General features: G+C 40.0%; 1 protein-coding gene across 1 annotated transcript; it reads right to left on the bottom strand.

Moving 5' to 3' along the window:
• Window positions 1–16,725: 16,725 nt before the first annotated feature.
• On the bottom strand, window positions 16,726–24,729 carry CCDC122 (coiled-coil domain containing 122). The gene is made up of 5 exons (XM_031047758.2): window positions 24,607–24,729; window positions 21,861–22,259; window positions 20,558–20,674; window positions 17,745–17,932; window positions 16,726–16,749 (listed from the first exon to the last, which is right to left on the bottom strand). Exons 1-4 carry the CDS (start codon window positions 24,718–24,720, stop codon window positions 17,768–17,770), a joined length of 795 nt encoding a protein of 264 aa, XP_030903618.2. The 5' UTR covers window positions 24,721–24,729; the 3' UTR covers window positions 16,726–16,749; window positions 17,745–17,767.
• Window positions 24,730–24,959: the final 230 nt, after the last annotated feature.

Here is a 24,959-nt window from a genome sequence, read left to right as displayed (position 1 = left end):
CGTAACCCCTCTACGCAGACACACCAAGAGAGTTCAAATACATTCTGCAAAGGACCCTGACACAAAGTTAAGTGAATTAGCCTGCTGAGTCTTGCCTAGGGTGTGCCCATGTGATAAAGAGTGGCTGATGCCTTTTCTTGTCCTCTTCAAATTTCAGCTGCAAGTCCACAAAGGAAATGGACCAACCATCGTAACCCCTCTACGCAGATACACCAAGAGAGTTCAGACAGTGTCTGCAATGGACACTGACACAAAGTTAAGTGAATTTGTCTGCACAGCCATGTCTAGGGTGTTCCCACATGAGGAAGGGTGGCTGATGAATTTTCTTCTCATTTTCCCATTATAGCTGCAAGTCCACAAAGGAAATGGACCAACCATCGTAACTCCTTTACGCAGACACACCAAGAGAGTTCAAATACATTCTGCAAAGGACCCTGACACAAAGTTAAGTGAATTAGTCTGCAGAGCCATGTCCAGGGTGTTCCCACATAAGCAAGATTGGCTGATGCCTTTTCTTGTCATTTTTCCATTATAGCTGCAAGTCCACAAAGGAAATGGACCAACACTCTTACACCCCCCTACTCTGCTACAAAAAGAGAGTTTAAATGCCTTCTGCAAAGGACCCTGACACAAAGTTAATTGAATTAGCCTGCAGAGTCTTGCCTAGGGTGTGCCCACGTGAGCAAGGGTGGCTGTTGTCTTTTCTTGTCATTTTCCCATTATGCCTGCAAGTCCACAAAGGAAATGGACCAACCATCGTAACCCCTCTACGCAGATACAGCAAGAGAGTTCAAATACATTCTGCAAAGGACCCTGACACAAAGTTAAGTGAATTAGCCTGCAGAGTCTTGCCTAGGGTGTGCCCACGTGAGCAAGGGTGGCTGATGCCTTTTCTTGTCCTCTTCCCATTTCAGGTGCAAGTCCACAAAGGAAATGGACCAACCGTCGTAACCCCTCTCCGCAGATACAGCAAGAGGGTTCAAATACATTCTGCAAAGGAACCTGACACAAAGTTAACTGAATTAGTCTGCAGAGCCATGTCTAGGGTGTTCCCACATGAGCAAGGGTGGCTGATGCCTTTTCTTGTCATTTTCCCATTATAGCTGCAAGTCCACAAAGGAAGTGGACCAACACTCGCTGCACCCCTCTACTCGTGCTACAAAAAGAGAGTTTAAATGCCTTCTGCAAAGGACACTGGCACAAAGTTAAGTCCTTGATACTGTAGAGCACTTCTCAGACGTTGCCCATGTGACAAAGGGTGGCTGATGTCTTCTCTTTTACTTTAGCCATTTCAGCTGCAGCTCCACAAAGGGAATGGACCAGGCATGGTAACTCTCCTACTCTGCTATACCAAGAGAGTTTAAATGCCTTCTGCAAAGGACCCTGACACAAAGTTAAGTGAAATTAGCCTGCAGAGTCTTGCCTAGGGTGTTCCGTCGTGAGCAAGGGTGGCTGATTGTCCTTTTCTTGTCATTTTCCCATTATGGCTGCAAGTCCACAAAGGAAATGGACCAACCATCGTAACCCCTCTACGCAGACACACCAAGAGAGTTCAAATACATTCTGCAAAGGACCCTGACACAAAGTTAAGTGAATTAGCCTGCTGAGTCTTGCCTAGGGTGTGCCCATGTCATTAAGGGTGGCTGATGTCTTCTCTTGTCCTTTTTCCATTTTAGCGGCAAGTGCACAAAGGAAATGGACCAACCATCGTAACCCCTCTACGCAGATACACCAAGAGAGTTCAGACAGTTTCTGCAAGGGACACTGACACACAGTTACGTGAATAAGCCTGCAGAGCCATGTCTAGAGTGTTCCCACATGAGCAAGGATGGCTGATGCCTTTTCTTCTCATTTTCCCATTATACCTGCAAGTCCACAAAGGAAATGGACCAACACTCGTGCACCCCCCTACTCTGCTACAAAAAGAGAGTTTAAATGTATTCTGCAAAGGACACCTGCACAAATTTAAATCCTTGATACTGTAGAGCACTTGTCAGACGTTGCCCATGTGACAAAGGGTGGCTGATGTCTTTTCTTGTACTTTTGCCGTTTCAGCTGCAACTCCACAAAGGGAATGGACCAGGCATGGTAACTCTCCTACTCTGCTATACCAAGAGAGTTTAAATGCCTTCTGCAAAGGACCCTGACACAAAGTTAAGTGAATTAGCCTGCAGAGTCTTGCCTAGGGTGTTCCGTCGTGAGCAAGGGTGGCTGTTGTCTTTTCTTGTCATTTTCCCATTATGGCTGCAAGTCCACAAAGGAAATGGACCAACCATCGTAACCCCTCTACGCAGACACACCAAGAGAGTTCAAATACATTCTGCAAAGGACCCTGACACAAAGTTAAGTGAATTAGCCTGCTGAGTCTTGCCTAGGGTGTGCCCATGTGATAAAGGGTGGCTGATGCCTTTTCTTGTCCTCTTCAAATTTCAGCTGCAAGTCCACAAAGGAAATGGACCAACCATCGTAACCCCTCTACGCAGATACACCAAGAGAGTTCAGACAGTGTCTGCAATGGACACTGACACAAAGTTAAGTGAATTTGTCTGCACAGCCATGTCTAGGGTGTTCCCACATGAGGAAGGGTGGCTGATGAATTTTCTTCTCATTTTCCCATTATAGCTGCAAGTCCACAAAGGAAATGGACCAACCATCGTAACTCCTTTACGCAGACACACCAAGAGAGTTCAAATACATTCTGCAAAGGACCCTGACACAAAGTTAAGTGAATTAGTCTGCAGAGCCATGTCCAGGGTGTTCCCACATAAGCAAGATTGGCTGATGCCTTTTCTTGTCATTTTTCCATTATAGCTGCAAGTCCACAAAGGAAATGGACCAACACTCTTACACCCCCCTACTCTGCTACAAAAAGAGAGTTTAAATGCCTTCTGCAAAGGACCCTGACACAAAGTTAATTGAATTAGCCTGCAGAGTCTTGCTTAGGGTGTGCCCACGTGAGCAAGGGTGGCTGTTGTCTTTTCTTGTCATTTTCCCATTATGCCTGCAAGTCCACAAAGGAAATGGATCAACCATCGTAACCCCTCTACGCAGATACAGCAAGAGAGTTCAAATACATTCTGCAAAGGACCCTGACACAAAGTTAAGTGAATTAGCCTGCAGAGTCTTGCCTAGGGTGTTCCGTCGTGAGCAAGGGTGGCTGATGCCTTTTCTTCTCATTTTCCCATTATAGCTGCAAGTCCACAACGTAAATGGACCAACACTCGTGCACCCCTCTACTCTGCTACAAAAAGAGAGTTTAAATGCCTTCTGCAAAGGACACTGGCACAAAGTTAAGTCCTTGCTACTGTAGAGCATTTGTCAGACGTTGCCCATGTGACAAAGGGTGGCTGATATCTTCTCTTCTAGTTTTGCCATTTCAGCTGCAACTCCACAAAGGGAATGGACCAGGCATGGTAACTCTCCTACTCTGCTATACCAAGAGACTTTAAATGCCTTCTGCAAAGGACCCTGACACAAAGTTAAGTGAATTAGCCTGCAGAGTCTTGCCTAGGGTGTGCCCACGTGAGCAAGGGTGGCTGATGCCTTTTCTTGTCCTCTTCCCATTTCAGGTGCAAGTCCACAAAGGAAATGGACCAACCGTCGTAACCCCTCTCCGCAGATACAGCAAGAGAGTTCAAAATACATTCTGCAAAGGACCCTGACACAAAGTTAACTGAATTAGTCTGCAGAGCCATGTCTAGGGTGTTCCCACATGAGCAAGGGTGGCTGATGCCTTTTCTTGTCATTTTCCCATTATAGCTGCAAGTCCACAAAGGAAGTGGACCAACACCCGCGCACCCCACTACTGTGCTACAAAAAGAGAGTTTAAATGCCTTCTGCAAAGGACACTGGCACAAAGTTAAGTCCTTGATACTGTAGAGCACTTCTCAGACGTTGCCCATGTGACAAAGGGTGGCTGATGTCTTCTCTTTTACTTTAGCCATTTCAGCTGCAGCTCCACAAAGGGAATGGACCAGGCATGGTAACTCTCCTACTCTGCTATACCAAGAGAGTTTAAATGCCTTCTGCAAAGGACCCTGACACAAAGTTAAGTGAATTAGCCTGCAGAGTCTTGCCTAGGGTGTTCCGTCGTGAGCAAGGGTGGCTGTTGTCTTTTCTTGTCATTTTCCCATTATGGCTGCAAGTCCACAAAGGAAATGGACCAACCATCGTAATCCCTCTGCGCAGACACACCAAGAGAGTTCAAATACATTCTGCAAAGGACCCTGACACAAAGTTAAGTGAATTAGCCTGCTGAGTCTTGCCTAGGGTGTGCCCATGTCATTAAGGGTGGCTGATGTCTTCTCTTGTCCTTTTTCCATTTTAGCGGCAAGTGCACAAAGGAAATGGACCAACCATCGTAACCCCTCTACGCAGATACACCAAGAGAGTTCAGACAGTTTCTGCAAGGGACACTGACACACAGTTACGTGAATAAGCCTGCAGAGCCATGTCTAGAGTGTTCCCACATGAGCAAGGATGGCTGATGCCTTTTCTTCTCATTTTCCCATTATACCTGCAAGTCCACAAAGGAAATGGACCAACACTCGTGCACCCCCCTACTCTGCTACAAAAAGAGAGTTTAAATGTATTCTGCAAAGGACACCTGCACAAATTTAAATCCTTGATACTGTAGAGCACTTGTCAGACGTTGCCCATGTGACAAAGGGTGGCTGATGTCTTTTCTTGTACTTTTGCCGTTTCAGCTGCAACTCCACAAAGGGAATGGACCAGGCATGGTAACTCTCCTACTCTGCTATACCAAGAGATTTTAAATGCCTTCTGCAAAGGACCCTGACACAAAGTTAAGTGAATTAGCCTGCAGAGTCTTGCCTAGGGTGTTCCGTCGTGAGCAAGGTTGGCTGTTGTCTTTTCTTGTCATTTTTCCATTATGGCTGCAACTCCAAAAAGGAAATGGACCAACCATCGTAACCCCTCTACGCAGACACACCAAGAGAGTTCAAATACATTCTGCAAAGGACCCTGACACAAAGTTAAGTGAATTAGCCTGCTGAGTCTTGCCTAGGGTGTGCACATGTGATTAAGGGTGGCTGATGCCTTTTCTTGTCCTTTTTCCATTTTAGCGGCAAGTGCACAAAGGAAATGGACCAACCATCGTAACCCCTCTACGCAGATATACCAAGAGAGTTCAGACAGTTTCTGCAAAGGACACTGACACAAAGTTAAGTGAATTTGTCTGCACAGCCATGTCTAGGCTGTTCCCACATGAGCAAGGGTGGCTGATGCCTTTTCTTCTCATTTTCCCATTATAGCTGCAAGTCCACAAAGGAAATGGACCAACACTCGTGCACCCCCCTACTCTGCTAGAAAAAGAGAGTTTAAATGGATTCTGCAAAGGACACCTGCACAAATTTAAATCCTTGATACTGTAGAGCACTTGTCAGACGTTGCCCATGTGACAAAGGGTGGCTGATGTGTTTTCTTGTACTTTTGCCATTTCAGCTGCAGCTCCACAAAGGGAATGGACCAGGCATGGTAACTCTCCTACTCTGCTATACCAAGAGAGTTTAAATGCCTTCTGCAAAGGACCCTGACACAAAGTTAAGTGAATTAGCCTGCAGAGTGTTTCCTAGGGTGTGCCCACGTGAGCAAGTGTGGCTGATGCCTTTTCTTGTCCTTTTCCCATTTCAGCTGCAAGTCCACAAAGGAAATGGACCAACCATCGTAACTCCTTTACGCAGACACACCAAGAGAGTTCAAATACATTCTGCAAAGGACACTGACACAAATTTAAGTGAATTAGTCTGCAGAGCCATGTCTAGGGTGTTCCCACATGAGCAAGGGTGGCTGATGCCTTTTCTTGTCATTTTCCCATTATAGCTGCAAGTCCACAAAGGAAATGGACAAACACTCGTGCACCCCTCTACTCTGCTACAAAAAGAGAGTTTAAATGCCTTCTGCAAAGGACACTGGCACAGAGTTATATCCTTGATACTGTAGAGCACTTGTCAGACGTTGCCCATGTGACAAAGGGTGGCTGATGTCTTTTCTTGTACTTTTGCCATTTCAGCTGCAGCTCCAGAAAGGGAATGGACCAGCCATGGTAACTCTCCTACTCTGCTATACCAAGAGAGTTTAAATGCCTTCTGCAAAGGACCCTGACACAAAGTTAAATGAATTAGCCTGCAGAGTCTTGCCTAGGGTGTGCCCACGTGAGCAAGGGTGGCTGATGTCTTTTCTTGTCCTCTTCCCATTTCAGATGCAAGTCCACAAAGGAAATGGACCAACCATCGTAACCCCTCTCCGCAGATACACCAAGAGAGTTCAAATACATTCTGCAAAGGACCCTGACACAAAGTTAAGTGAATTAGTCTGCAGAGCCATCTCTAAGGTGTTCACACATGAGCAAGATTGGCTGATGCCTTTTCTTGTCATTTTCCCATTATAGCTGCAAGTCCACAACATAAATGGACCAAGACTTGTGCACCCCTCTACTCTGCTACACCAAGAGAGTTTAAATGCCTTCTGCAATGGACACTGGCACACAGTTAAATCCTTGATACTGTAGAGCACTTGTCAGACGTTGCCCATGTGACAAACGGTGGCTGGTGTCTTTTCTTGTACTTTTGCCATTTCAGCTGCAGCTCCACAAAGGGAATGGACCAGGCATGGTAACTCTCCTACTCTGCTATACCAAGAGAGTTTAAATGCCTTCTGCAAAGGACCCTGACACAAAGTTAAGTCAATTAGCCTGCAGAGTCTTGCCTAGGGTGTTCCCACGTGAGCAAGGTTGGCTGATGTCTTTTCTTGTCATTTTCCCATTATGGCTGCAAGTCCACAAATGAAATGGACCAACACTCGTGCACCCCTCTACTCTGCTACACCAAGAGAGTTTAAATGCCTTCTGCAAGGGACCCTGACACAAAGGTAAGTGAATTAGTCTGCAGAGCCATGTCTAGTGTGTGCCCATGTGAGTAAGGGTGGCTGATGCCTTTTCTTGTCCTTTTCCCATTTCAGCTGCAAGTCCACAAAGGAAATGGACTAACCATCGTAACCCCTCTACGGAGCTACACCAAGACAGTTCAGACACATTCTGCAAAGGACACTGACACAAAGTTAAGTGAATTTGTCTGCAGAGCCATGTCTAGGATGTTCCCACATGAGCAAGAGTGGCTGATGCCTTTTCTTCTCATTTTCCCATTATAGCTGCAAGTGCACAATGTAATTGGACCAACACTCGTGCACCCCTCTACTCTGCTACACCAAGAGAGTTTAAATGCCTTCTGCAAAGGACACTGGCAGAAATTTAAGTCCTTGATACAGTAGAGCACTTGTCAGACGTTGCCCATGTGACAAAGGGTGGCTGATGTCTTTTCTTGTACTTTTGCCATTTCAGCTGCAGCTCCACAAAGCGAATGGACCAGTCATGGTAACTCTCCTACTCTGCTATACCAAGAGAGTTTAAATGCCTTCTGCAAAGGACCCTGACACAAAGTTAAGTGAATTAGCCTGTAGTGTCTTGCCTTGGGTGTTCCCACATGAGCAAGATTGGCTGATGCCTTTTCTTGTCATTTTCCCATTATAGCTGCAAGACCACAAAGGAAATGATCCAACACTCGTGCACCCCTTTACTCTGCTACACCAAGAGACTTTAAATTCCTTCTGGAAAGGACACCGATACATAGTGACGTCATGGAGTCTTTCAGAGCCCTGGGTAGATGTTCCACATTAGAATAAGTATGGCTGATGCCATTTCTGGTCCTTTCGCATTTTCAGCTGTAATTCCAGACCGGAAATGGACTATCCATGGTGCACTCCTATCTCAACTGCACACCAAATATTAAATCTCTTCTACAAAAAATACTGTCACAAATTTATGTTACTGAGGTTGGCAGGATCCTGGGCAGTGCTGCCCATGGTGAGTCAACGTGTCTGCGGTGTTCATTCTTATGCTGTCTTTAACAGCTGCAACTCTGACAGGGAATGGACCAGACCATGTTGGACTCCTGTCCTCATCCACACAGCCAAAGAATCACTTCCTTCTATGAAGGACACTGTTCTATGGGAAACTGAACATCAAACAAACCTCATAACTTAGTCAAAAAGTTAGTTTAAAAAACTAACCTTGTAAGATTTGACTGGTACTTAGAGTCAACATCAGGATTAGCACTTTAGATCTTTTACACAGGTCTGTGTTACTTGAGTTAATGGATGCTGACAGTAACATAGACTGTCATTCCCCAGCCGCTGGAGCATGATGATATTATCTGCTGACCATGGAGGTTTCTTCAGATTTAGGAACCTCTCATTCCACTGCAGGTTCTGTGATATAAAATAAACTCTGTCACTGTCCTCCTTTCTCCTATTTTTTTTACTTCCGTTCAATGGCAGTCTGTGTCTGTCTCCCATTCACACTCCCCTGCTATCCTTGTCGAAGTTTATTACCTACGTTTCCGAATTCATCCTCCTGTTCATCCTCAGCTTCTTTTTGTGGTCATTAGGCACTAATTTTAAATGTTGATTTTACATAGAAGAAACTGGAAATTCTCACTGATGTATTATCGGCAACTGGTGAGAGAGTTCACATGACATGACTCAAATGCTAAAGATCTTTAGATAAAATTTGTTTAGGGGAAGAGGTGAAAGTAGTGAATGGTGTAGTGGTAGAACTACAAAGATTCTGCTAGCTGGTCTCCATATCCTGGTAAATCAGAAACAAATTGTCAGTGTGCTAAAACACAAAAGGCAAGAAAATAATACAGAAGAGTGGGAAGGAGGGAGAGTCTTTATAGACCATGAAACCAAACCAGATTTTTTTTTATGACTTGTCTGCAGTGAGAGGCAGACTGCGGGGGAGCAATCATTTTGCCATGGGAGAATTCAGTTTCAGAAATGTAGCATGGAGGTCACACAACTTATTAGAGTTTCTAAAATTATTCCTTGTGATTCTTTAACACAGAAAGTATTACTGCTCTCAGTGCAGGGTAACTCAATTATGGTCTCACTACAGTGGATAGAGATGTATTAATTCCTGGCCTGGAGTCAGTGAAGGATAACTGGAAATGATAGGTGGGATTTATGTCATGTAATTTTAATCATCTGCTGTGAATTTAAAACTAGTTGCCCTGGATTCCTTCTGCAGGCAACAGAGAGAAATAGGCATTGCTAGAAAGTGAATCATGCCACCTCTCTTGGAACCCTAGGATGTTTCAGCTCACTTCATGTTATTTATTCTGAAAGTTTTTCCCTTCCCATTGAGAAGGGAATCCCATCCCAGTCTTCCCATCCTCTCCCTGGCCAAATGCAAAGGGCAAGGCACCATCAGAATATGAGTTATTAACTTCTAAATAGGTGTCAGGCAAGGTGAATCTCCTGCACACTAGCTCCCGCTGCAGCTTGATAGAATCATAGAATAGTTAGGGTTGGAAAGGATCTTAAGATCATCTAGTTCCAACCCCACTGGGCATCTTGGTTAATTTCCCCTTGTTGATAAAAACTGAGTGAAGCAGACAGAAAAAAGCGAATGAAAAATGGGAGTTCTATGACAGCAACTAAAAAGATGCTTAAAAAGCAAAGAGTACTCCACCAAGAAAGAGGAAATCTTTAGCTAAAAGCCTACTCTGGTTCACTGGCAAATGGAAATAGCTGTTAGAACCAGCCTCCCACTGCTCCCCAATGCAACATATGAAAAACATGGGGTTGAATGTAATATATAAATCAGAAGCTTACAGCTCAGGAATTCAATAGGGAAAGCTAAAGAAATACGAAGAAAAATATGTTGCCAGCAATAAGGTAATAAAGGAAAATAAAGCAAAACAAAACAAAGGAATTTTAAGCATTTACAATTAATGCTGCTGTGGTTGTGGTGGTTCAAGGATATAGGGCTTGGATACATGTTATTTAAATTTAGACATCATAATATAGTTATTTACATCTGTGCTAGTGACCCTTCACTCCTTTTACAGTGAACTGAGAGAAATTGAAGTTTTTAGGCCACAATTCCTGCCATCCTTACGCAACCATATAAAGCAGTTCAGGTGAAGCATTCCCTAGAAGTGCTTCTTTCCCTCCATGATGGCAAAGGAAGAACCAACCAATGTAACTGGGAAAAAAACTGAGATACCTAAACTCTCCCCTGCTAAAATGTTGTTTGTTTTTCCAACTGCATCAGTTAACTGAATACAAATACATTGACAATTAAAGAAGTCTTAGCAACAGATGCACAAAAGGTAGATAGTGCATTTGTACTGATCAGAGTAGGGAGTTCCATCCCTTAGTAGCTGTGACATATATGACAAAACCTGAAGTTAACATTTCAATTGAGAGAATCAGATAACTTTTATCCAAATTGGTTGAGAAGACTGCTGGTCTGCTGATGTTAATTATATTCAAATGTCATAAAGTCAGGATTCAAGGGATTAGAATACTGTGACAATGCTTAAAAAGAGAAAGGTGATAAAGTAGATGATTACAGGATGTTTAGCCTGAAACCATCTTCCCTCTGCCCTCAAAAGCTCCTGCCGAATTTCAATCATATGCTCCAGAGCACATAGCCATAAAAGGAACCTTTAAATATGAGTAAACAACAGACCGGCTGTGCTATTTCTGGGCTTATATCACACAAAATAGTTGTTTAATTAAGTCTTTTAAATTATGGGTACTTGCTCTAGGATTCTTTTGCAGTGACTGGAAAGAGACAGACCCTGCCATAAGGCACACAAGACCTGAACTGGCTATGGGATTCCTTTTTCTTGTCAAGTATATTGGGAGCCTCAAGTGATGACATTCATACCTTATGTTCAAGCTTTCTTTCCAGAGCACTGACCTTGAGACAGAAATGCAGTTTCAGGCCAAAAGATTCAGCCGAGGCAGGGTTATTTAAGAAGTCTGAAAACATGGGTTTATACATATTGTGAATCTATAACTGCCAGCTATCATCAGGTTTGGTCAGCTGCAAGTCTGACCTAATCTTTTTGAAATATATTCTTTAGAAAATAGCAGGAAGCTAATGATCTTGAACAGAATAGTTTTTACTAAGAAAAAAGTGACCTAAGGAGAAATAAGTAGAGAGTTGGAGTTGTTCAGTCTGGAGAAGAGAAAGCTCCAAGGAGACCTAGGGAGACCTTAGTACCTAAAGGTACTAAGTACCTAAAAAGTACTAAAAGCCAGTACCTAAAGTGAGACTACAAGAAATCTGGAGAGGGACTTTTTATAAGGTCATGTAGTGATAGGACAAAGGGGAATGGCTTTAAATGTATAGAGGGGAGTTTCATATGAGACATTAGGAAGAGCATGATGATGCTGAGGCACTGGCACAGGTTGCCCAGAGAAGTTGTGGCTGGCCCATCCCTGGAAATGTTCAAAGCCAGGCTGTATGGAAGGTGTCCCTGCCCATGGCAGGGGGGTTGGAACTAGATGATCTTTAAGGTCCCTTCCAACCCAAACCATTCTATGATCCTATGTAAAATACTGCTTTTAGTTCATAAAAAAATTTTTTTTGTAAGAATTTTTAAGAAAAAATACAAAGTCCTTATAGTTGTAATGGACTATTCATTATAGCTCAGATTAGTACAAAAGGTGGGAGAAGATTTTCTAAATTGTTTCTCTTTTAAAAACAGATCAATAATCAAGCATAAATAAATAGAATCATAGAATCATAGAATAGTTAGGGTTGGAAAGGACCTCAAGATCATCTAGTTCCAACCCCCCTGCCATGGTCAGGGACACCTCACACTAAACCATATCACCTAAGGCTTCATCCAACCTGGTCTTGAACACTGCCAGGGATGGAGCATTCACTGCCTCCCTGGGCAACCCATTCCAGTACCTCACCACCCTCACAGGAAAGAATTTCTTCCTTATATCCAGTCTAAACCTCTGCTGTTTAAGTTTCAACCCGTTACCCCTTGTCCTATCACTACAGTCCCTAATGAAGAGTCCCTCACCAGCATCCCGATAGGCCCCCTTCAGATACTGGAAGGCTGCTATGAGGTCTCCATGCAGCCTTCTCTTCTCCAGGCTGAACAGCCCCGACTTTCTCAGCCTGTCTTCATATGGGAAGTGCTCCAGTCCCCTGATCATCCTCGTGGCCCTCCTCTGGACATGTTCTAACAGTACCATGTCCTTCTTATGTTGAGGGCACCAGAACTGCACACAATACTCCAAGTGAAGTCTCCCGAGAGCAGAGTAGAGAGGCAGGATCACCTCCTTTGTCCTGCTGGTCACACTCCTCTTGATGCAGCCCAGGATACGGTTGGCTTTCTGGGCTGTAAGTGCACACTGCTGGCTCATGTTCATTTTCTCATTGACCAACACCCCCAAGTCCTTTTCTGCAGGACTACCATGAATTTCCTTTTTGCCCAACCTGTAGCTGTGCCTGGGATTGCTCTGACCCAGGTGTAGGACCTTGCACTTGGCATGGTTAAACTTCATGAGGTTGGCATCAGCCCACCTCACAAGTGTGTCAAGGTCCCTCTGAATGGCATTCCTTCCCTCCAGCGTATCAACTGAACCACACAGCTTGGTGTCATCGGCAAACTCAATTCCATTGTCCATGTCAGCAACAAAGATATTAAACAAGACCGGTCCCAACACCGATCCCTGAGGGACACCACTCGTTACTGGTCTCCAGCCGGACATTGAACTGTTGACCACAACTCTTTGAGTGCGACCATCCAGCCAGTTCTTTATCCACCGAGTGGTCCACCTATCAAATTGATGACACTCCAATTTAGAGACAAGGATGTCATGTGGGACACTATTGAATGCTTTGCACAATTCCAGGTAGACATCCTGTTGCTGTTCACAGTTGTAAGAAATAGGCAGCATCCCCTTTTCAACCTGCCTTTTTTTTAGACATAATAAAGGAGTATTCATCATGTTCTGTAGAAATATTAACTGTTCTCATAATAAGTATTGATCTTCAAATAGAATCAAGTATAAAAGATGTCTTTACCATGTAGAAAGACATTTCACCACTAGAGGGAACTAGTAGACTTTATTGCCAGTGGGGTTAAAAAAACCTGCATGTCAAACTGTCAGTGCTAGTTCCAGTTCAGAAAAGTCTTCGTGATTTCGTGGAAAACACTGCAAGGGGTATGTTAATTAATATATGGTGTAGAATATAAGATAACACTGAAGCTTTTATGTGACATTTATTCAGTAAGTATAAAATATATGGTATACAGTATTTACAATCAAATGAGAGATTAAGAAGCTTGCTCATCTTGCAAAAATGTAGAATTACATTGAATTATGTAGAACTAGACTTTGTTAAATTAAGAAGCTACTGCAAAACGTAGAAACACTCATGTAATTTCTAACAGGAGAAATCTCTGTTCAACACAGAGCACTGTCCTTTGCTCATTATTGTAGCAACCATACTCAACCAGCATTATATTCATGGACATGATGAAGCTGTTTCCTCTGTCTGCTTTCATCTGAATAGGAACATGTGGGGCAATTATCTTTCTTTTAGGGGGCAGAGATTTTGTTTGTTTATCTTGCTTTATCCTTTAGAGTCTGTGGGCTTCATTTTGTTAAATTGCTACATGTTGCTTCCTCTAAATGCTAGAAAAAGCCGAGTAAAAGAACTGAGTGTAGTACTTTAAGCAGGCTGTGCATTGGTTTTGTTCAACCCACATTTCTGAGGCAGTTCATTGCACTGCCTTAACCCTGACCCTGAAAAAGTGTTTGCTTCCTGCAAAGTAGGCAATTGAAAGAAAAATATTTCAGCATTGTTTGGAATTAATTCCTCAAGAAGTCACCGCCTTTACATGATGCAGGGCTACATGTTGCAGCTCCATTTCAACAGAGGATCTATTAATTAATTGATGATGCTATATTAATGCATCTCAGAAAAATTGGTAAGAGTTCTGAAAGTGGGTTTTTTTTCACCCTCAGCAGAATGACATACCATCAATGCATGGTCTGGCCATGATTTCTTCTTCCTCTGAAGTATCATGCATGAACCATAGTAGAATAGCATGCATTACTTGCTGTCACACTCATGTACATGGATTCCTGCAACTGAGTTTCCTGAGGGCCAAAGAAAACTGCAGCAGAGGCAAAGCATTGTAACACTGGTGCCTAACCCCAGCCCACCTTCCCTCCTCTGTTGTGTGTTGCAGGTAGCGTTGATGAGAGCAGGATCTTAGCAGGTATGTCTCTATTATCTGACACATTTCCTCTGCTGCAGCATCTGGGGTTTTTGGGTCATGTGAAAGGATTTCATGTGGAACATCATCTTACAACAGGGGAAATCCTTCCCTTCAGCACCCACCAGTACATTTGCAGCATCACATGTTGTAATCCAATGGCTCTATTATTTGTCTGTCAAGTGTGGATTTTCCCCAGTATGTTCTTACTCATACTATATTGCTGGAACAAATCCAGTTTCCTGTGCTCCAAACTTTTGTTAAGCAGTGGGTAGGACCAGTTGGTTGATAAGTTTTTCCACTCTTGTTTGCTTACATGCTTTGCTGTTTAGCATGGGCTATCTCTTCCACTCTTCTTCTCACGGCCTGCAGAGTCCTGAAGCCAGAAGTTCTTCCCTTAGCCCCACACCCATCCTCAGAAAGACTGATAAGGGTTTGGCAGCTTCTCCTCTGGGAGCTGCATGAGCCTCGTATAATAAGAACACAAAGTGCATTCACTGAGTTATTTCCCAAAAATCATAAATCATTCTTCTACTGTCTGTGCTTGCTTGCTAAGGAAAATAAAATGCCCTGAGATCAACCTACTACTGTTCAACACTGTACCAAGCAAAATCAGCCTCAGCAGGTTGCCAGGATTTGTTGGAGTTAGACATTTTTATAAAAAGCTACATACATTTATCTTTTCATGTATTGTACAGAATGCTGATAGTTTAGAGAAGGCAGTAATTACACTTCCTTGTTCTGGCTGAGTTTTTTTCCCAAAGAGGTTTTCTCCCAATTAAGCACAATTCACTAGTAAAATGTTTATGCCTTTCCTGTGTTTATTATCTGTTAAATAATGAATGTTAAATTTTAAATGCTGCACCTGGGAAAATATGTAAATACTGCATGATATGAAGTTCTGTTTAATCAGGAGTGTGCAAAATGTATTTGATCCTTTAAAATGTGGTGCTTACCACATCAAGCAGCTGAATACAGATTTCAGGTGTATCCAGAGACTAAACTTCTACAAGTCTGATGGAGACTGAGGACAATCAAAGCTTCAAAGGTCAGAGATGAATCAACTCAGGTGCCAAGGTAGTTGAGTTAAACACACAGATCATACGTTTGTCTAGGATGACAGACTGCAGTTGTGGCATTGAACTGAGACAGTGATGTGGCTCTGTGTAGAAGAACATTTCCTCTAGCACTAACAGGAGTATAATGTACACCTATTTTTACTCACCTTTTTCAAATTATATTGAGCTATTTCAAGACATGTAAAAAGACCCATAAAAGTAATGTGAGATACTGAAACTTACTGAGATTTGTGAAAAGGAACAAGGAAAATGTAGGTCCAAGGTATTTGTTATGAGTGAATCATGTTGTTCATGTGTTGATGCATAGAAACTGCCCTAATACCCAGAGAAGTAATGGTGAACAACTTCATCAGTCAAAAAAAAAATAAAAGTGTGATGTTTTTGTTATACCAGAAGGTTTGGATTGTTTGTTAGAGTTGTTTTCAACTGGTACTAAAGTGCAAAGTTAAACTGTGATATTATAACCATGGTAATAAGTATCAGCATACATCTGGTTGAAGTAATTTGTGCAGCTGATACAAAATGTATTTTATTGCATTAATTGTTCTGCTTCAGAAATAATTAGAAATTAAATATGAAAACAGGATAATATCAGTAGTAAAAGGTACATATAAGGGGAGTCTTAATGCCCAGAGAATTTTGGACGTTGTGCCACTTTTGGGAGGATACAGTAAGCTAAAGCTCTCAGCCAGACCTGACAGTCAATAACTCTGGAAGGCTTAATCATTCAATTCAGTGAGAAGACAGTGTGTAAGTATTTTTATGGAGAGATATAAAGTGCACTCAATTCACTGGATGGCTGAGTAAATTGAAATTAAAAATTATGCAAAAGAAAAGAAGAGCAGTTAATCACTGAAACTAGCAATAACACACAGTAAATTCTACAAATATTCAAGTCTGGATCACTTTCTAAAAGATACACATGCATAAAATGCAAGCTGGTTTGATGTGTGAGTGGATAAACAGTTGTAATGTTACAATTATGAACTATACACTTGATAAGACGCAATGTTCTGTTATTAATTTTAATATACCTTTGTCTTCTTTTAAAAGAAAATAAGGTTAGAAAAATTTTAACCCAGAAAATTATTTGTATCACATTATTGTTACTATAGCAGAGCATATTGTGGTTTTAATTTCTATATTATTGTTTTAACAGAAGTAGCCTGGTTGATAATATTGCAAAGGAAGACCAAGCCAAAACCAAACTTGAGAGTTTAACGAAGTTGAGAGAAAGCCTTCATGAGTCAGCATATTGTTTAAAATAACTTTATATTAAGTGAAATAACATACTAAGGGAAATGTAAATGTACATGAATATATGAATGTTCTAACATAAGTAATAACTGTATTGCATTATAAACTTTGCTTTTCTCAGCTAACAATTTATAGGCAGTTTAACTTTTTCCATAGTAAATGCTCAATTTGCTTAAATCTTCATTTTATATTTAGGAGTAAAGATAAATCTAAATTATTCAAAACAACACCTGAAATAAAAAGCTACTTCCATAGAACAGATAATGTAACCCGTTATGTTCAATCAGAGCTGCTACCTGTAAGAACAGAGAAAATACTGTAAATTCCCCAGATGCCAAGCACATCATGAAAAGAAGGCAAAGAAAAAAAGCCTACTGTTTATTTCCATTTTAACAAGAACTTTTAACAGGTTGTCATTTCTGTTAAGAATCACCTTACTGAACATTAAGCACTTAGATGTCAGATGTCTAGTATTAGCTAAATCCAGTAAGTTAAAAACCAGTAAGTTCCTCTGTAATCAATCATCAATAATTAATGCATTCTTATTTCTAGACAGCGAGCTGTTCCTTTTTAAAGGCAGACCATATGTAGTATTCTCTTTACTTACTCTTTCCACTTTGCTATTATGTATTAGAGCTGTTGAAATCAGATTATTTGAAGCCCAGTTTTGAGCATACTTGCTCCTAAGCCTTTTATAGCAGGACAGCCTACATCCTCCTTGTCCCCCAAGTTAGGACATCCTGGCAGATCCATCATTTGTATGAAGTTCCTGCACAGCAAAATACAGGCCATCAGAGCTTTCAGAGTTCCTTAGTAAGTTGCAATAATAAGGGATGTAGATAAAAGATCTAGAATTTTGGTATCTCAAGAATGCAAATATACACAGATACTAATTTCTCTGTAGGAGAAAATGTAGATCTCAGTCTTCAGAGAGCATAACGAATAAAAAGGAAGTCCTTAAATCTTATTTGGTTGACTTCAAATGACTTTTGAGATAAAATTGGTACATATTTTGAAAGCACCTGGAAATATTAATAATTTTCTTCCTGAAGAGCCTCTGGCTACAGTCAAAAATAAAAAAGCAAAGTTATTGCAAAGCATTACAAATCGAGTGCAACCTAGTTCAGGCCGCAGAATGAAAGGGAGAAAAACTTTAAAGAGAAACAAATCACTGAGCCCTGGCCCAGCTACCAGACTACTTAATAGGTTTAGTATTAAAATAAAGAAAAAAGAAAAAATAAAAAGATAAAGAAAGCTCCTCAACCCTCCTCTGTTGGGAAATATTACCCACATTGTAGCTTTGTTAGGTTTGTTTTACATGCTACTTTGTAGTGCTGCTACTCCAAGACACTTCCTTAGTTCTGCTGCCCTCTTCTCCAATTGCTGAATGTTCCAGTGCCATTGTCTTTTATTCGAATGGAGTTTGTTCAGCTGGCAATGCAAGCGTTTTAGAATTGCATCATATCTTTTATTCTGTACCTAATAAAATGGAATAAAGTTCACTTCAAAATTTACTCAAGTGAAACTATTTACAGAGGTGAGTCCAGCTCACCTAAGTGTAGATTCTGACATTTGACCAGGCCATTCCATGTTCACTTTACAGCTACTGAGGAGATACAGACATCTAGAAAACCATGCATCTGAGTTATTGCAGATATCTGCTTTAAGACAATATTAATCATGCCCCTCCCACTAAGGGAAGAAAAGCTCTGTCCTGCTAAGAGCTTAAGTGAGGAGTTCGATGTGGGTATCTGCTCTGCAGATGTCCAAAATTTAACAAAGTAAATCCCACCCAAGGAGTCAGCACCTCACAGCTGTGGCAAAATTTCTACACGAAAATTTCAGGCTCCAGGGTTAGAGGTGAGAAAGGAAGAAATTTTCATTCTTTGACAAGTGTGTTTGGGTATAAATTAGAATACAAGCGAGGTAATCTAGATGGCTGTAGTAACACCTTCACTGTTGCAGTGCATTTAGAAAGCTAGTTTTTCTTAGAAAGGCAATACTGTGGCAATGAAGTACTGTATCAATTTTGCCTTCACTGCTGCCTTATGTAGAGAAGAATGGCTGCAGATGACCCTCTGATGATTTGCATTCTGAAATGTAAAAGCATGTAACACTCATCATAATAAAATGGAAATAATGGGCATGCACTCAGTGAAAATTTGGGCTTACTTACCCTAGCTGGAATGGCATATGAGCCACAGTGTATAATTATTCTTCTGTCTGCTTATTGTAACGTTGTTAAACTGTATTTAACATACAGATGATGGCATTTAGCTGCATCAGAACTACAGCATTGCCAGTGACTTCTGTAACTAACTCATGTTTTATAAACCACACTGGTGATGGGCTGTCTTCATGTTGCCTGGCTCTCCACTAAAATCCTCCACAACTTTTTGAGAGAAGCTGCCAGATTCACTCATCTGAGTAAGTGCTTGCAGGGTGTGAACATCACTAGGGGTTGTATGACACTGAAACATTATGATCAATGTTATCTACTTTTTTTAGAAATGTGTTTCTAGCATCATTATTGGGATCTGTTTGCCACATCTGCTGAGGCAGGGAGTACTAATACACTTACCAGATATAGAATCATAGAATCACGGAATCACAGAATGGTAGAATGGTTTGGGCTAGAAGAGACCTTAAAGATCATCTAGTTCCAACTCCCCTGCCATGGGCAGGGACACCTTCCACCAGACCGGGTTTCCCAAAGGCTGTCCAACCTGGCCTTGAAGACTGTCAGGGATGTGGCAGACACAACTTCTCTGGGCAACCTGTGCCAGTGTCTCATGATAAGCAATTCTAGGTACCTGTCTGACTCATGTGTAATCACCTCTTCTCAACCAACCAAATTTAGGTGTCAGAAGTCTGCAGCTGAATCCCATCATTGCAACTCAATGGAGCCTCATCTATGTGTCTAGTATCTCACTCTATTTCTGTGCTTGTCTATGTTGAGTATTCTTTCCTCAGTCATGCTGATGACTGCTGGGTACTAATGTCTCTGACTATTGACGGTCAGTTTTTATATTAAAAATCAGATTGCTTTCCAGAAAGTACTTAATAGAAAATAATACCATGAAAGATTCAGTTTGTAAACCTGCTTCTTTTTGAGACAAAAAGATCATATAATCCAAACAACTTAAGAACAGGTTAACCTTCACTGTTTAATATTATTTGATAACAGAACATTATTTCTAGGCTGTCTAATTTCACTTTTGGTGTAGAGAACTTTCTTAGGAGGATACTCCTTGATAATAAAATATTTTCTCATATGCTGAATAGCACAGACCTGAAGTGGCTGTGCTTTAACTTTCAAAAATTCTCTGCTGTTCCCTATCACATGAAAAATTATTCCTTTTACCTCCTACATTTTACAGTGGGCAATAGAACTAACCTTACATCAGTTAATCTCTATATTTTCAAGCTTCGCTCATTAAATTTTGTGGCATTTATTTGAACTCACAAGATGAATGATGTGAAACTTCCAAACTGAAAACTATCTAGACATACAAACTATTTCAGTAAGGAACTAAATATAAAATATGGTTCAATTATTTAAAAAGAGAAGGTTGTAACTATTTATCAGAATTTTATCTTGGCAGCTAATTAGGAGCTGCTGCGTTATCCCTCATTTAATCTCAGCTCAAATTAGGTTGATTCATGGGAAGTCCATTTTCTTGGTGCAATTGATTCTCTCATTGATGAGTTATCAGGAACCATGAGACAAGTCATGAATAATCAAGCCAGCAGTGGAATTTAAAGTATTTCAAAAGTATTGCAGAAATAAAAACCCATGCATTTTGCTTTACCATCACTCAGTGACCTCTTTCTTTTCAGGACATCATTTCAGAAGTTCACAGCTGATTTCCTTCTTTAAGATCCAAGAAAAAAGGTTCTTAACATCAATTTTTCTCATGATAGCAATTGAGTTCTGAATTTTAGAAAAACTACCAGTATAAAGAATTTAAGACAGCATGGATAGTGTATGTACTTGAATAAAGCATGGCCAGCAACAGTGCATGAATACTTCAATATTCATTTGCACTACCTAAATTCTGTCAGATGAACAGAATGCAATTATATTTTATTCAAATGACTCACCTCAATTTCTTTTCTTAGCTTGGCATGCATTTTTCTCTCTTTGTCGAGCAAATCTGTTTTACTACTGATGAACTCTTTCAATGTCATGATTTCCCTTTGTAAGAGCATAATCTCTTCCTGCAGATATAAGTCAAGATACAGCAATCCCCTTCTTAAAAAGTTACAGTGCAGCTATTAAACTAATGTAAAATGTCACATTTTGACTGTCTTGCTTCATTGATACAGATGAGACAAAGATGTATAATAAACATTTTCACATTAACATAATTAATAAAAATTAAATTAATAAATTAAAAATTGCAATTGAAAATAATAATTAAAACAATTCATGACATGGCTTACAAAGGTACACATAATTAGGAAGATACACCCTTGATCTGAAATACGCAAACTACTACAAGAGTACAAGCATTTGAACTCATTTTGGTTGTTTTAATTTTGTTTAACATGGTTTTTATTGGAAAATCAAAGAACATTTAATGCAATCATGTAATATTTGAGATAGACTTTTCTTTCTCATGCGGAAGTACAACGTTAATGAATCTCTGTTTAATCATTAGTTAAAGATTTGCTCCTACAACCAAATTTTCAGCAATTTACTTAGGAAGTGTACCACCCAATCTTCAGTAATGCAAGTTGTGTCAGAGTTTTAATCTGTGACCCCAGTCCAACTTCATAATTGGTTTTGTTCACATAATGGTAAAGTTTGATATTGAAAGATTCTTACATGGTAGTTTTTAATAAGTATTGCAATTAGGGTCAAGTAAAAACAACAGTGTAGGCCTGTAGGCCTAGAATACCAAATATCTTTTCCTTCTCTCCTTCTTTCTGTTTCCGCTCATCAAATCTACCTCCTGTTGGCAAACAGCTGAACTGTAACTTGCTACCTGACAGCAACAGTAAAATCCTGTGCTCTTCTAGGAAAAATTAAACAATACGGCAATGTTCCACAGAATTCTAAAGAATATCCGTTTAAGTTTATCCAACAACCCAAAAAAGACCACAGATAGTCTGGCGATCATATAGTTTATAGTTTACAGCTCTGTAATTTTTTTCATAGCTGAGTTCATTTGATCACATAGAATGAACCTTTCAGAACAATATACAGGTAACAATGGCTTATGATTTTTTTTTACTGCATACATGTCAAACATTCTTCAAATAATGTAGCATTATAAACTCTCTATAGTCTCCATAGTCAGTGCCTCATGAAGCATAAATATATTAGACAAAATAATATTAGCTAAACTATGCCAAAATTATTTCATGCTAAAGGAAAATAATTGAAGAGGAAATATAGTACCTGCACTTGTTTTATAACAGATCCTTCTGGATTCTGGAGATCATGCATTAACTCGTCTTTCTTCATCTTTAATTCTTGAACAACAGTTTTCTTTTTAGCAAGCTCAATCATAAGTGGCATTTTACTTTCCATCTCCCAAAAGAGATGTTTATGAGCCTTTATTTTTTCCCGATATTCATTATTTCTTGCAAATGTCATCTCAAACTCTTCTTTTACTGTTTCTGCATCAAGCCTCAGCTTTAAATTTCCAGAATACAGGGCTCTAACTTCAGCCTCCAGATTTTCACAGTGGTGTTTTGTCATTTCTATGGCATCATCTCGCAGATATATTTCTCTTTCTGTTGTCCTTGTTTCTAACAGAATAGAATCCATTTCTTTCTCTAGTTCCTGGAACTTTGCCTGCAAAATATTTCAGTTTCTTTTTTTAGTTAAACACCATAATTTACATTTATTCAAAACAGTCTTCTTTTCCACTCATTTAACATGGTTTGAATGGAAGACAGAATTCCATCTCCCAGAATCGTCACCTTAGAGGCACAATGCAAGAATATTGTCTTAGATTTCTCCCCTTAGATTGAGTTTAAATATGAAATAAAGTACCCTAGAAATTAATCTGAATTGGTTGTGTTTGCAAAAATACATAGGATGTGACAGATCAAATTCAGTCGTAATGCTTGTTTAGAGCTGAAATCTGATTAAGTTCTAATCAGACCAAAAGTAACTAACCATATCAAAAATCACCAACAAACCCAAACAAGTACACAGATGGGTGTTGGGGGTGGTGGAGTTTCCTAGCCTATTGTGCTGAAGTTTTTAATCCCACCTTTGTCACAGTAGTACTTTATTGTTGGATTAATCACAGCTATTTTTATCTGTCCTTCTATCCTTCTATCCCTACTCCCTCCCGCCAAGGAATATGCATCTAGAACTAAAATGCTTCTGTATCTTCTCACTGATGAGAACTGAACGACTCCAGGAAGCAGTACTTCAACCTATCATAAGAAATCATAGACTCATAAAATTATTTAGGTTGGAAATGACCTTTAAGATCATCAAGTCCAACAGTTAACCTAACACTGGCAAGCCCACCACTAAACCACGTCTCTAAGTGCCACGTTTACATGTACATCTAAGATGGGAGGCTTCAACTGCTCCCTCAGAAAAGTTTTTTCCCTCTTTGATGAGTACCAAGGGAGCCTAGATGACTAACACAGGATTAGTATCTGACCTGTAGGTGATGTAAGATAGCTAGAATGAATCCCACCCAATATAAGAGCCAACAGTAGTGCATTAAGTGAGAGAATTAGCATTGTGATTTATGTCACCAATTATCTTCTTCCTAATGGAACCATTATGAGTGCTGTGAAATCTCTTACTCAATGTCTTGAACAGATTAAGACATTATTAACTGTTGAGAACAAAAAGTTTCTGTGTAACTTTTAATTTGTAAATCTTGAGCTGTAATTTTAGCAGTATTTCTATCACTGCCAGCCACCATTTACTGTGAACAGGAAAGCAAAAGATGGCAAAGATCTTCAGTTTTGGAAAGGAAATTACTGTTTTGCATGTCTTACATGGCATGCACACAACAAAATGGGTATAAAGATGAAAAAAACAGTTCTGCATTTTGACTTTAAGTTCTTAATTATTTAACTTTGCTGTTTGTATGGAATATCCTAGGGTTTGGGCTTTTTTGAAAGAAGTGTGTGGAAGACAAAGCACATAAATGAACTGAATTACCTGGGCTCTAAAGTCCTGTGGGTTTTTCTGAGAATAGATGCCTTTGTTTAAATTGTTTGATCACAACTAAACTGTTGCAGCATCATCATACTGTATTAGAGAATGGTATATACTTAGGAGAAAGCTTCTTGCAAAGTGTGGCCAGTCAATTGACAATCCTAAGCAGCTTTGGCTGCTCCTTCAGAGGAGCTGGATCTTCATGCAAAATTTCAAACATCAAGTGTTTCGGTTGGAAGGTTAGTTACAGATGTTATAACTGGGACTCTACTATTTCCATCTGCATTCTCTCATGCTCAAAAATGCTTGAATACTACTGGGTCTTCCTTCAGACTTAAAGGTAAGTTTCTCAATAAAAAACTTATCTCAAAGGTTAAAAAATAATTGAAAGCTTAATAAATTCTGTGAGAGATTAAATAGAAAGGATTACAGTCTCCACAAGACCTACATGTATCCAGTGTTCTACAAAATATTACTGAATAAAAGCAATATTTAATTACTAAGATGCTTACTTCAAATGCACAGGAAAAAAAAGTATTTTGTATTAAAAGTATGCTAAGAAAAAATTGCAAAGTCTGGTGTAAATCTACCAAAAAAAAGATATTTTTAATATATTTTTCCCCCCATTAATTTCTTAGGAAAACACCATTAAAATTTCAGAAAGTTCTAACTTTTACTGAGTTTCTCTGGGTTTGCTTTGTAGGTGTTGCTTAGTGTTTTTGAGGTGTTGCTTCATTTTGGTTTTATTTTTTTCCAAATATAAAATAAAGCTTCGGTTAAACCTGCAATAATGAAATCTTATATGTGTTACAACTTTACTACTAACATCAGACATACAGAGTTTTGGGTAAGAATAAATGCCATGCACAGGAACAGAACAGCTGCTTTACACTTCAATGCAAACAGAAAGAAACCCAAAATACTGTCAGATTCCTTTTTAATATGAATACCTCCTCATCTAATAAAAAAAAATGAAATTAATTAGGCTACTCTAAGCAAGGTTTATTACCTGTAATTGGAAAAGTACAGTTTTGGTTTTTTCTATCTCTGTCACCTGGGAATGCTGTTGCTCTGCAACTTGTTTTACAACTTGAATTAGTGAAGGAGAATTTTGCTTGGCCATCTTAGGCAAAAGTGCAGGACATGAAAAAAGTGAATTGATTTATCTTCATTTATTTAATCCCTGTTAATGAAAGAGAATAAAATGAAGAGCTTTCCGATGGTATACCAGATCAATACATTACCTGTCATGGTTTGAGCATGTTTTGAGTGTCCTGTCCCTCCTCCTCCCGGACTCCCCTCCTCCACCTGGCTGAAAAAAAAAAAAAAACCTTGAACAAAAACACCCTCAAAACATGCTCA

Source organism: Melopsittacus undulatus, chromosome 2, assembly GCF_012275295.1.
Source record: "Melopsittacus undulatus isolate bMelUnd1 chromosome 2, bMelUnd1.mat.Z, whole genome shotgun sequence".
Taxonomy (NCBI): domain Eukaryota; kingdom Metazoa; phylum Chordata; class Aves; order Psittaciformes; family Psittaculidae; genus Melopsittacus; species Melopsittacus undulatus.
Note: the sequence above shows the minus strand (reverse complement) of the source record. Positions and strands in the feature narration are given on the sequence as shown.

Excerpts from the sequence above, each read along its gene's own strand:
- CCDC122 (XM_031047758.2), bottom strand. The coding sequence starts at position 24,720 with ATGGCCAAGCAAAATTCTCCTTCACTAATTCAAGTTGTAAAACAAGTT. Across the intron at positions 20,675-21,860 it reads CTGTTATAAAACAAGTGCAG|GAAGAGATTATGCTCTTACA; the intron begins GTACTATATTTC and ends TTATATCTGCAG. Across the intron at positions 17,933-20,557 it reads AGCTAAGAAAAGAAATTGAG|GTACAGAATAAAAGATATGA; the intron begins GTGAGTCATTTG and ends CCATTTTATTAG.